The following is a 13,505-nucleotide window of genomic DNA, read 5'->3' on the forward strand; positions in this document are numbered from 1 at the left end:
TCCCCACTTAATTTCGCAACATCCTCATTGCGCCTTCTTTGAACTTTTTAATTTCTTCTTGGAATTGCCAGAGTAAGTCTTCACGTTGCCAACTTGCTTCACTTTCTCGCAAACCTTCCGAAATGACCAAGTATTCTTTGTAGTTTGGAACTCCCCTCCGCCTTATCTGTCTTTCTGCCAGGATTTCTTCCGATTTTCTTGTCAAACTCAGTCACTACCACAGTCAATGCACGGGAGGACTTGCTCCGACTAGGGTCTTCTTTGTCTTCATGAAAGGGTTTTAGCATACTTACATGGAAGACGATGTGTATCTTGAGTTTAGGAGGTAGTTCCAACCGATAGGCTGCCTTGCCCACTTTTTCTATGATAAGGAATGGGCCTTCGTATCTTCGTACTAAGCCTATGCACCTTCTGCAAGGACTTAAATTGGTTTGGCAATAATTCACCCACACTCTGAAATTGGTTTGGCAGTAATTTCACCATCACACTGTCTCCCACTTGGTACTCTTTCAGCCTTCTTTTCCTATCGGCTCATTTCTTCATTCTCCTAGCAGCTTTCTCAAGGCATGCCCTAGAGCTGCTTGTAAGTATTGTGGGTCATCTTAGATGAATTGCCATTTAAGTTCGTAGAAAGTGAAGGATTTTGTAAATTTTGTTAGGCATTGAATCCAAAGTTCGTAGAAAGTGAAGGATTTCGTAAATTCCATCAAGAGTGACCGTTGCAAAGGATTGTTTTCAAATATATATGTGGAAGAAAAAAAGTTAAAAAGTGCATTAACTTGAAGTGGCCAAAGATTTTGATTAACAACTTATACATAAACTTCTGTCCAAAATATTAATTAAATGGTTATAATGGATCATTTCATTGATGATGATTGGAACTTGCACAAAAGAATTTTGAACTTTTGTCAAATAGCTAATCATAAAAGAGAGAATAAATATACAAAAAGATTGTTAGGAATATATGAAAAGAATAAATATACCTCAAACATATCTGTTTGAGCTTGTAGGGTTAGCGATAATTCAACCAACAGAGTTTTTTAGAAGAGTTTTGAATGAAGAGAGGGAACAAAGAGGTGATGTAAAACAGGAAGAAAATATTTACCACATTGAGGGCATGGAAGCTCTAAACCACCGCTCTCCTCCAGGCCCAATAAAAAATGAGGCCTTTTTTGGTTTCGCTTTTTCACAGACCCAATGACCTAGAAGAATTACAACCATAATCAAAATGGGAAAAGTAGAAGAAAATAAAAACAAAATGGCACAATAACCATATGAAAGACCTGTAGGAAGTTCTACAAGTGAACCCACGGTAGTTGACAAATAAAAAAGAGGACACATTGTAAAACTAAAATGCCCACATTACAAAGCAAGAATTAAAATACATTACCTAGACATTAGCTTCATCTAAAGTTTATAATCAAAATAATCATGTGGAATTTAGATTAAAGTAACCTTTCTCTCCAATCAAAAGTGGGAGATGTTGACACTGATATCTTGAAGAAATTTACACCACACACCAAAAGCGAAGGACTAGAGAGGAAACAATCTGGATCTTCAGAAGCCAAATTTTAAAAAAAACTTACTGTAGAAGATTCAAGGAAGAAAGAAGGAACTCTATTCTAATTACGATCATTTAAATCAACTAGTGTAGCATTCAGCCCTCCCATGTCGTTTGACATCCAATATTATTCCAATATAGTAAGAGAAAGCAGAAAGAGAAGTCGGAAGTTTGTGTAATGGCTTTGCTCGGGATGACTCAGGGGTGGAATGGCTTTTCTCTGTTTCAAAAAAAAAAAGATTGGAGCTAAAGTTCACTGCTTTAATCCTGAAGGCTTCACTAGTTTTATTGGTTTGCTTGAATCAATTCCATCTCATGATCCTGGTCCAGATTATCAACTATTTGAGCATGCACCTTTTGTATTGAGGTATGTGTTGAAGAAAAGGTTTGCTCGTGGTTTCTATGATAAAGTATTGCTGGCTTTTAATGGCAACTGCCAAGAAGTATTTAGTTCAGAAGGAGAAAATGTTGTTGTTTCGTGCATCTCATCTTTGAAAGTCTTCATTGCGAGAAACTATGGCTGCTCTTCTAATATTTCTCAAGCTTATTCTCTGAGATTATCTTGTTCATCATGAATCGTGTTATGGTCGAAAAAGGTGCTGGAATCTATTAAAGTGGCTTATGGGAGAAATATTTTGGTGATTATTTTTACTCACGCCTGGGGGATGAGTTTTCAATTGGAACATCAAACTTTGTCTTTGAAGATTCAACATGGTGTGTTGAGGTGTTGCAAAAGGAAGTACAACGTTTTGTTGATGCTGTTATTTTGAAAGATTTTTTCGTTCCTCTTCTGGGTTTGGACTACTTTGGCAATATAGCTTTGCGATCACTGGTTGAATCTTTTTGCTAGTCTCTAGGTCTGAATGGTTTCCTTTTGAGAGAGTTATTTCGTTATGCTTTGTATTTAGATCTCTTCGTTTTGGTTCTGTTTTAACTTCATTTTTTATGTTGGATTTCACCTTTTTAGCTTGTTCTTTGCGTTTGTTTGTTTTGGTCATTTTCCCTTGTATTGGTCGAGATCATCTTTGGGCAGTTTGTTTGGATATTTTTGTCTTTTCTTATTTTGTTCTTGGTATAATTCTCTTGTACTTTGAGCATTAGTCTCATTTTCCTTTATTAATAAATAGTCTTGTCTCCGTTTCAAAAAAAAGTCCTAAGAGCAAAATAAGAAAATGACAGTCATCCAAACAAACTAAACAAAGATGAACCCAGACAAAACATATGGGAAAATGACCAACAAACGATCAAAAAGTAGAAATAACGAAGAACCAAAGCAACAAAAAGTTGAGACATTAGTAAAGATCTTAATACAAAGAAAATATACACCTTGATGAAAAGCACCCACTTCATACTGAAATATTGAATACCACATGCTTGAATTTGAAAGGAGAAGGGAAAACCATGAAGAGGCAATCGGTTACTTTAAAACTATCCAACCCAAATAATTTTTTCCAGAGATCTTTGCCCTCCACTGAAAATCATGATGACGAACACAACTTCCAAAAAGCTAAAACTTTTAAGTTAATTGCATCAATTAGAAATTTTTGCTCTTTCTTGAATATGAGAGAACCAGTTCTGAATAAGTGTTCAAGAGACTTGAATCCCAACACTTTATCTGCAGCCTTCAAACCTTACAAAGGACCTGATTATTGGACCAAAAGTTATCAAATTATTGAGAAATTATCTTCATTAGCCTGGATGAGGAAGGTTATCAAATTTTCATTAAACCAAAATGATGCCACAATCATTAACTAAGGGCAGCAGATCCTTAGGCAATTCCGAGGGAACTTTGATGGGAACAACGATGACTTCATCAAATAGAGAAGAGAGATCAGCCCCTTCAACATCTTCATTATTTTTTAAATCAAAACTATTTGGAAACCCTAAGGACTCCTCACTACTAACACTAAATGGAGACTCCAAGGTCTTGGAGATCAGTTTGTCAATGTTGGCACGACAAGGGGAGCCTCGCAAAAAATTAACTTAAGAGATAAAAATGGGGAGTTTTGAATATTTGAAATGCTTGAATGGAGAGCCTGAGTTCACTGCTGAAAAGACAATTAGAAGTCTGGATTTTGGGGCTGCAAATCTCCAAAAGGTCAGGATTATTTGCTAAGATAGAAGGCTTTGAATTATGCTCCCGAGAGGGGGCTGAAAATGGTAATTTAATGTCACAACCTCCATTCAACTGACTTCAGTAAGGCTGAAAATGGTAATTTAATGCTTCCAAGAATAGTGCTTCAGAATTTTCGGAGCATGTACTTGGAGAGCTTTGTCACCTTGTGAAGGATTAGTCTTGTTGCAGAAACCAAAAACTGAAGGAGAAGGATCCGAGGAGGCCAAAATAGGAAGTTGCCATTAGATGGAGGGAAAGCTGTAATCTTTAATTACTTTTCACCTAGAACAGACATTTCCTATGTTGTTAGTGTTGTTAGTCAGTTTATGCAGGCAACCTACGAAGAACATATGGAAGTTGTGAATCGAATTGTGAAATTTTTTAAAAGCTCTCCAGGTAAAGGTCTGATGTTCAGGAAAACTAACTGGAAATGCATTGAGTGAGGCTTGTGTTGACTCTGAATGGGCAAGATCAGTTTTAGCTTTTGGATGTTTTGTCTTCGTCATCATGATTTTCAGTGGAGGGCAAAGATCTCTAGAAAAATTTAGTTGGGTTGGATGGTTTTGAAGCAATCGATTGCCTCTTCTTGATTCTCCCTTCTCCTTTCAAATTGAAGCATGTGCTATTCAAATTTTCAGTCTGAAGTGGGCGCTTTTCATCAAAGTGTTTACTTTTTCTTTGTATTAAGATCCTTACTAGTGTCTCAACTCTTTGTTGCTTTGGTTGTTCCGTTGTTTCTACTTTGTGATCATTTGTTGGTCGTTTTCCCATATGTTTTGTTTGGGTTCATCTTTTTTTAGTTTGTTTGGTTGGCTTTGTCTTTTTCTTATTTTGCTCTTAGTATATTACTCTTGTACTTTGAGCATTAGTCTCATTTATTGTTAATAAAGAGGCTTGTCTCCGTTTCAAAAAAAAAATAGTTTATAGTTTCGAGGGTATTTTAGTATTTTACTTTACCCTAAGTTTATTTCCTTTTTTGTACTAGGGCTGGTTAGAGCTATAAAGTTGTCTTCTTTCGTAACTTTCTATTAGACCTCCCATAATACTACAATATAGTAGGAAAAGAAGAAAGATAAGTCGGAAGTTATTGGGTAGTTCTGATGTAACAAGTCAAGACAATCTCGGGATGGAATAATGTAATTGCTCGGGACAATCTCGGGGTGAACTCGGGGAATGTTTTACTATTTAGTCTTTGGTTACACACCAAGTTCTAAGTGTAGTGCTGTTATTTTTCAGTTTTCTAGTCTTACAGTTATTTAGGAGGGAAGGGGTAGTTTAAAGGGAAGGAGAGGAGTCTGTGAGAGGGGAAGAAGTTTTCAGCTTATGAATGGGCTGTTTTTCCTGGAAAGGAGAACAGGGTGGTATGTTCTTGTTGTTTTGTTGTATTTGTGTGTTTTATTTCCAGGATTGATAATCTATCAATCTGTCTTTGTTCTTAAGTATCTTTTACCAAGTTGAATAAAGAACATCTATGCAAGTGTTCGATCACCTTCATTGTGTGTTAAGATAATAAAAAGAGACTATCCTATTCTGGGTTTTCCATGTAAATCTTAAGTTCTCTTTTCTACTGTTTAACAATAATATTTAACATTCTCCCTCACTATTCTCCCTCACTTTTGGGATTGAAATATGAAGAACACCCAAAAAGTGGAAATGAATATTAATTAGGGAGGAAACAGATTAGGGGTTTGAACACAAAGCCTCTTGAACCAACTTGCTTTGGTACCATCTTAAATCACCAATTTCATTAATTCAATGAAGAGACTTGTTTCCTTATAAAAAAATCATCAATTGATTCAAAAGCTTAAAGGGCTTATGGATGACAACAAATTTAATAAAATATCTAACAAATAGTAAAAATTTAGAAATTAGCATTCCTATCATTGCCATTACATTAGTGCACAAGTATGATATCAAATAAGATTACTTACCAGATTTGATTGTATTAATGAACAAGAATCCAAAGTAGCAATTTCTTCAACCGAACGTCTAAGGGAAGAATCAGCTTGCAATATATCCTAGATAGAACATGCAGCCTGTTATGATATATATATATTTATATATATCTCATATGTCCTTTATTGTAATTTTACATAATCTCTAGGGTTTAGTTTATTCTCTATATAAATATGTAACATTCCTTTGACTCAATATGAATAAGAACGATACTTCTCTGAATTCTAGATTACATGGTATCAGAGCCATTAGGGTTTCGAATGGCCATTAGCTTCCTCCTTCATTAGGTTTAAGTTTAGGTTACCTTCCGCTGACCGTTTGTCGACACCGCCCATACCATAAGAAGCACCACCTCCGTCTTCCCAAGTCTGTCTTCGCCGATCGCCGGAAAACACCGCGTGTGACATTCACGCGCCGCCGGATCCTCGTCGTCTTCACCCACGCGCCGGCGCGTGAGAGCACGTGAGACGTCCGATTTGTCCTCCGTCTTCTGGGCTTGTATTGAACCATTGTTTCCGGTCAATCTGTACCATTGGGTCCATCAAATAGCACTCAGGTTCGACGAAAACTGAAGGTTACGCTATTGGTTTTGGGTCTTTTTCCGATTTTGCAGCTTTTTGGATTGATTTTCTCTTTGTTTGTGTGGACTATAATCAGTGTGTGACTTCACTATGGCCGACATAAAAAATTTGGTAAAATCCAACGTTATTCCCTTAGCCTCTAAGATCACAGAACATAAGTTAAATGGATCCAATTATTACGATTGGCGTCGGACAATTTTATTTTATTTGAGAAGTACTGATATGGATGATCATATGACTGAAGATCCCCCAAAAGATGCAAAGCAGAAGAAGGATTGGCTTCGTGATGATGCCCGTTTATATCTTCAGATCAAGAATTCAATTGAGAGTGAGATAATTGGATTGGTTGATCACTGTGAGTCTGTTAAAGAACTTTTGGAATTTTTGGATTTTCTATACTCAGGTAAAGAGCAAGTGCATAGAATGTTTGAATTTTGTATGCAATTTTTTTCGTGCGGAACAGAAAGCTGAGTCTATCACCAGCTACTTTATGCGGCTTAAGAAGATCACTGCCGAGCTTGGCTGGTTGTTACCTTTTAGTTCTGATGTTAAAGTTCAACAAGCTCAACGAGAGAAGATGATTGTTATGAATTTTTTGAATGGACTCTTACCTGAATTTGAAATGGCAAAGACACAGATTCTCTCTGACTCTAAGATTCCATCATTAGATGATGCCTTCACTCGCATCCTTCGCATTAAAAGCTCTCCGACTGGTGTGTCTATTCCTCAACCCAGTAGTGATCTCTTTAGCAAGAACAATAAACATCGGGCACCTCAGAGGAATAGTACTGATCATCGAAAACCAGAGTCTGTAGAGATTGTTTGTAACTACTGTCGTAAGCCAGGCCATATGAAACGTGATTGTCGGAAATTGCTATATAAGAATAGTCAACGATCTCAACATGCTCAGATAGCCTCCACATGTGATATACCAGAGGCGTCAGTTACTATTTCTGCAGATGAGTTTGCTAAGTTTCAGAATTACCAAGAGTCATTACAAGCGTCATCTTCCTCTACTCCGATTGCATCCACTGTTGCCCCCAGGTAATATAAAGTGTCTTCTTACATCATCTACCAAATGGGTCATAGACTCTGGTGCCACAGCTCATATGACATGTAATTCTCACCTATTTTCTAGACCGTTGTCCCCTGCCCCTTTTCCATCTGTTACATTGGCCGATGGCTCCACATCTTCTGTTCTTGGCTCTGGCACTATTCACCTTACCCCATCCTTTTCTCTCTCTTCTGTGTTACATTTGCCTAACTTATCCTTTAATTTAATTTCTACTAGTCAACTTACTCATGACCTAAATTGTGTTGTCATGTTCTTTTCTGGCTTGATTGCTTGGTAGAGTGATTATTGAGATCAGGAGGCCTTTATCTCTTTGATCATCAAGTATCGCAAGCTGTGGCGTGTCCTGTCGTTCCCTCTCCTTTTGAAGTCCATTGTCGTTTAGGTCATCCATCTTTGTTCGTGTTGAAGAAACTTTATCCAGAATTTAGGTCTTTGTCCTCTTTAAATTGTGATTCGTGTCAATTTGCGAAATTTCATCGTCTTAGTTCGAGTCCTCGAGTCGATAAACGAGCAATTGCTCCATTTGAGTTAGTTCATTCTGATATTTGGGGTCCGTGTCCAGTTGTATCTCAAACAGGCTTTCGTTATTTTGTTACTTTTGTTGACGATCATTCTCGTCTAACTTGGTTATATTTAATGAAAAATCGTTCTGAGTTATTATCTCATTTTTGTGCCTTTCATACTGAAATAAAAAACCAATTTAATGTCTCTATCAAAACTTTGCGTACTGATAATGCGGGTGAATATTTTTCTCATTCTCTTGGCTCTTACTTGTGTGAAAATGGCATTATTCATCAATCTTCCTGTGCTGACACTCCATCTCAAAATGGTGTTGCAGAGCGGAAAAAATAGGCATTTACTTGAAACTGCCCGTGCTTTATCGTTTCAAATGCATGTTTCAAAAATCTTTTGGGTTGATGCTGTCTCTACAGCTTGTTTTTTGATTAATAGAATGCCTTCCTCTGTTCTTAATGGTGAGATTCCCTATCGTGTTCTTTTTCCTACCAAGCATTTGTTTCCTATTGCTCCTAAGATATTTGGTTGTGTCTGTTTTGTTCGCAACGTTCGTCCTCATCATACTAAGTTAGATCCCAAATCCTTGAAGTATATCTTCTTGGGTTATTCACGTGTTCAAAAGGGTTATCGTTGTTATTGTCCTACCCTTCAAATGGTTTCGCCTGATGATGCATTTTTTTAGGATACACCATTTACTTCATCACCATCGAGTTCGTGTCAGGGGGAGGGTGACAATCTTTTTATATATGAGGTTACCTCTCCCACACCATCCTTGTCTACTGATGTGCCTCCTTCCCGCCCGTTGATTTCTCAAGTCTACTCCCGACGACCTCCACCACAACCTTCAGACTCATGTCCTCCATCAATGCTTCCTTCATCATGTGATCCAGCGCCAAGTGATGATCTTCCCATTGCTCTTCGCAAAGGTAAACGCAAGTGTACTTACCCCGTTTCTTCCTTTATTTCCTATCACCAGTTATCTCCCTCCACATATGCGTTTATTACGTCTCTTGAGTCCACATCTATTCCTAACTCTGTTCATGAAGCTTTGTCTCATCCTGGCTGGCAAAATGCAATGATTGAGGAGATGACTGCTTTAGATGATAATGGTACTTGGGATTTGGTATCTCGTCCTGCAGGAAAGAAGGCCATTGGTTGTAAATGGGTGTTTGCTGTCAAGATGAATCCTGATGGAACAGTGGCTCGTTTAAAGGCTCGCCTTGTTGCCAAAGGTTATGCTCAAATCTATGGCACTGATTATTCAGATACATTCTCTCCGGTTGCCAAGTTAACTTCCATTCGCCTATTTCTTTCCATGGCTGCTACCAATAAATGGTCGTTGCATCAACTTGACATTAAGAATGCTTTTCTTCACGGTGATCTTCAAGAGGAAGTTTATATGGAACAACCACCAGGGTTTGTTGCTCAGGGGGAGAGTGATAAAGTATGTCGCCTTCGAAAATCTCTGTATGGTTTGAAACAGAGTCCTCGTGCGTGGTTTGGTAAGTTTAGTCAAGCCCTTGTATGCTTTGGTATGAAGAAGAGTACATCTGATCATTCAGTTTTCTATCGCCGATCTGAGAAGGGTATAGTTCTACTAGTTGTATATGTTGATGATATTGTTATTACTGGAAATGATGCATTGGGTATTTCGTCTCTCAAAACTTTCCTTCAGGGTCAGTTTTATACAAAAGATTTGGGCCAATTGAAATATTTTTTGGGCATTGAAGTGATGAGAAGCAAGAAAGGTATTTATTTGTCTCAACGAAAATATGTACTTGATTTGTTGTCTGAAACAGGAAAATTAGGCGCCAAACCAAGTGGCACTCCAATGATGCCAAATCAGCAACTTGTTAAAGAAGGAGAATTATGTAAAGATCCTGAGAGATATAGGAGATTAGTTGGGAAGTTGAACTACTTAACAGTGACTCGACCAGACATTGCATATTCTGTAAGTGTTGTAAGTCAATTCATGTCTTCCCCTACAGTGGATCATTGGGCTGCAGTAGAGCAGATTTTGTGTTATCTAAAAGCTGCTCCTGGAAGTGGGATCTTATACAAAGATCATGGACATACGTGAGTTGAATGTTTTTCTGATGCTGATTGGGTGGGGTCTCGTGAGGATAGAAGATCAACTTCTAGATATTGTGTCTTTGTAGGTGGAAACTTAGTATCATGGAAGAGTAAGTTTGAGTGATGAGTCAGAATATAGAGCTATGGCACAATCTGTGTATGAAATAGTATGGATTCACCAACTATTGTCTGAGATAGGCTTCAGTATTACCGTGCCAGCTAAATTATAGTGTGATAATCAAGCTGCACTTCATATTGCATCTAATCCAGTATTTCATGAACGAACTAAACATATTGAGGTGGATTGTCACTTCATTCGTGAGAAAATCCAAGATGGGTTGGTGTCCACAGGATATGTGAAGACCGGAGAACAATTGGGAGATATTCTAACTAAAGCTTTAAATGGAGCAAGGATAAGCTATATGTGCAACAAGCTGGGCATGATCGACATATTTGCTCCAGCTTGAGGGGGAGTGTTATGATATATATATATTTATATATATCTCATATGTCCTTTATTGTAATTTTACATAGTCTCTAGGGTTTAGTTTATTCTCTATATAAATATGTAACATTCCTTTGACTCAATATGAATAAGAACGATATTTCTCTTAATTCTAGATTACACAGCCAACCAGTTATGAGATAGAAACTGAAAAAATAAATAAATAAAGACTTGGTACAATAAGAATTAAAATGTTTATAGAACTGCTGAATTGATGCAGGGGGATTAAGAAATCTACCGTGTTGGATGTTGTTAGGATCTTGGTTGCGAGAAATAAGAAAAAAATTGTCTTGTATAAAATGTGAAAATACAATATCAATAGCCTCTCGAGAGGACTATATCTCTACCCAAGTTCCATATTAGACAATCCCCAAAATAACCCCTCCTCCTCTAAGATCCTAAAGGTTGAGAACAATAAAATCTTATTCCTTTCCAAGTGCCCTATGGTCTTTCTAAAGATACAAATTTGGCTTAGCTACGATGTAGGAATAAAACCTAAATAATAACAAAATACCTAAAATATTTAGATAGAAAAGATATTGCTAAATATGGGCACATCTAAATCTACAATACATAATTCTACACTCCCTTCAACTTGGTACATAGATGTCATGCATTTCTAACTCGCTCACAAGATCCTGAAACATTGGTTTAAACAATCCCTTGGTGAAAATATTTGCAGTCTGGTCTTTGGAAGGAACAAAAGGGATGCAAACTACTCCTTCCTCCAGAGTCCCTTTAATGAAGTGTTGATCTACCTATATATGTTTGTACAGTCATGTTGAACTGGTTTTTGAGAAATACCTATAGCAGCTTTGTCGTCACAGTAGAGCTTAATTGGTAAGTATCCACAACATCTCACACACTCCAAACGGAAGGATAAATTAATTAAAGTAGGTAAGTTCTCTCTCCTCTCTCCCCTCCGCATTTTCAGTTATCTGTTTCTCCGACAATAATGAAAGGAATGAAGTAGAAAGCTGCAGGGAAGGCTCTCCTTACTGCATATGGCACAAGCATCATTTATTCCAAGTTGAAGATATGGAGGCGAACAAAATGTTGTCATGTATCACTATCATATGTTTTAAAAGTTGTATGGTAGCCTTAAATGACATGTCTATTCTTAGTTCCGTTTGGATATGATGAGGACGATGAAGGGATGTCAACCTAGTTGAGATATCCAAGTGCATCTGCTGAACATAAATTTTCTTTTTCTTATTATATAAACCTCTTGCACTATGAGCTTTTATCTCATTTATTTTTAATAAAAGTGGCTTGTTTTCCTTTAAAAAAAAAAAATCAAGCATTCAACTATGCTGGTTTCAAGAGGCCATCGAGAAACTACTGTCAGAGTGCTGAAAATCAATATTTTTACGAGAAAGAAAGAATAGACAATGGCATAACAGAAGTCTCAAGATTCAGATCACAGAAAGGTTGGGTGTTAAGATGCAATTTTTGGCCTTGAATAGGAGGAAGACCATTCATACATATTCTATCGGGTGAGGAAAAACAGGGATGGAAAATGTTTCTCAATATGTTGAAGAGCTTCAAATCAAAGCATGATTACATAATGTGGCATTCAGAACAGACCAAGCTGAAAATGTGTCATTCTGAAGATGCAAACAGACCGCAAGAAGAGAAGATGGATAGCTATGTGAACAAGGGCCAGTCGAAAAAGGAATCCTCTGTGTTCGATTTGAAAAAACAGAGCATTCATCAAAAGTGGATTATCAAGAATTCAAAGGTCGTCATAGATTTTGACACTTTATGGGTTGTCACTCGTCTTTTTGAGTTCAATAGTTCGTAGAGATTAAAGAAACATTGCAAACATACTTTCAATTGAGGGTTATACATACTTTCAATTGAGAGTTATCGTAAAACCGTTGTCTGCATAGAATGGTCTAATTGATATAGATCAAGGATCGTTAAAAGAACTTGTGGAACAACCGAGGAAATGGCAGGAATTTGGCGTCTTTCATCTAAAACTCAAAAAGTGGGATATGGTAGCACATAGCAGATCTCTGTATGCAAGGGGATATGGTGGATGGATTTCGATTGAGAACCTCCCTTTAAACCACTGGAAGAATCAAACATTTGAAGTTATTGGGCTTATTTTGGGGGCTTGGCAGAGACATGGAAACTTTAAAGTTTTTAAATGTATCAGAAGCCAAAATTCAAGTCAAAGAAAACCTTTGTGGGTTCATTCCAGCAATGATAGAAATCAATGACGAGAAGAAAGGAAGCATTTTCTTAAATTTTGGTGATATCTCATCCATCACTCCACCAAGTAAAGTTGGAGGGGATTTATTTGTTTGTGATTTTTCAAACCCAGTTGATGGTAGATTAAATCAAGTTTTGAAGGATGAAGAAATCGAAAATGATCCATTAAGTGGTAAGTTTGAATTTCTTTTGCCAGAAAAGTTGCATGCACAATTTGCCAGATGCCCATTTGTCCAATCAGTAAATCTTGGTTCCTACAAACTGAAAAATTGAGACCTTGCTCGAAGAGAAGCTGGAAGTCCTTAACCGTTCATTTCTATTCAATCATCCAAGAGCCGGTTGGGTTCCCCGTTTTTTTTTAAATTGCAGCAATGAATTTTATTCAAAAGAAGTGCATTGTCACTCCGTAGAATTGCAATTTTTGCATTGAACTATGTTTTTACGGTGTGATAGAAGTCCCGAAATATGGAAGTGACCTCAGATTTGTCGAAGATGAGAAAGACCCGGGTAAGATGGGTATGGTCATCAATGAAGGTTAAAACCACCATTTTCCAAAAGAGGTAGTAACCTTAGACGAACCCCAGACATCACTTTGGATAAGGGTGAAAGGTTGGATTGGTTTGTATGGTTGTGAGGTAAAGGAGACCTGACGTTGTTTAGCCCGAATACACACATCACAAGATAAGGTATAAACATCAACTTTAGAAAGAAAAAATGGAGAAATAAGTGTTTCATATATTAAAAATTGGGGTGGCCCAAACGAAAATGCCACAACATACCGTCTTTTTCTGAAGTAGAGGGTATCAACCTAGTTGAGATGTCCTAATGCACCTACTTATCCTTAGATTTTGCTCATGTACTTTGAGCATTGGCTCTAGATTATTATCATTAATTAATAGAGATGT

The 13,505-nt window shown here is 37.2% G+C and overlaps 1 protein-coding gene across 3 annotated transcripts in view; it reads right to left on the reverse strand.

Annotated features, from left to right (window-relative positions):
* Window positions 1-13,505, reverse strand: part of LOC101219982 (E3 ubiquitin-protein ligase CHFR) — a 53,270-nt gene that overhangs the window by 24,460 nt on the left and 15,305 nt on the right. For 2 of the 3 annotated variants that reach the window (XM_031883809.1, XM_004146353.3), the window contains 2 exons: window positions 5,609-5,695; window positions 1,106-1,202 (listed from right to left, as the gene is read on the reverse strand). In XM_031883809.1, the coding sequence (XP_031739669.1) occupies window positions 1,106-1,202; window positions 5,609-5,695 (184 nt within the window). The remainder of the gene's footprint in view (window positions 1-1,105; window positions 1,203-5,608; window positions 5,696-13,505) is intronic. The other variant, XM_031883808.1, reaches the window with a different exon arrangement.

Source organism: Cucumis sativus, chromosome 4 (assembly GCF_000004075.3).
Source record: "Cucumis sativus cultivar 9930 chromosome 4, Cucumber_9930_V3, whole genome shotgun sequence".
NCBI classification, from domain to species: Eukaryota; Viridiplantae; Streptophyta; class Magnoliopsida; order Cucurbitales; family Cucurbitaceae; genus Cucumis; species Cucumis sativus.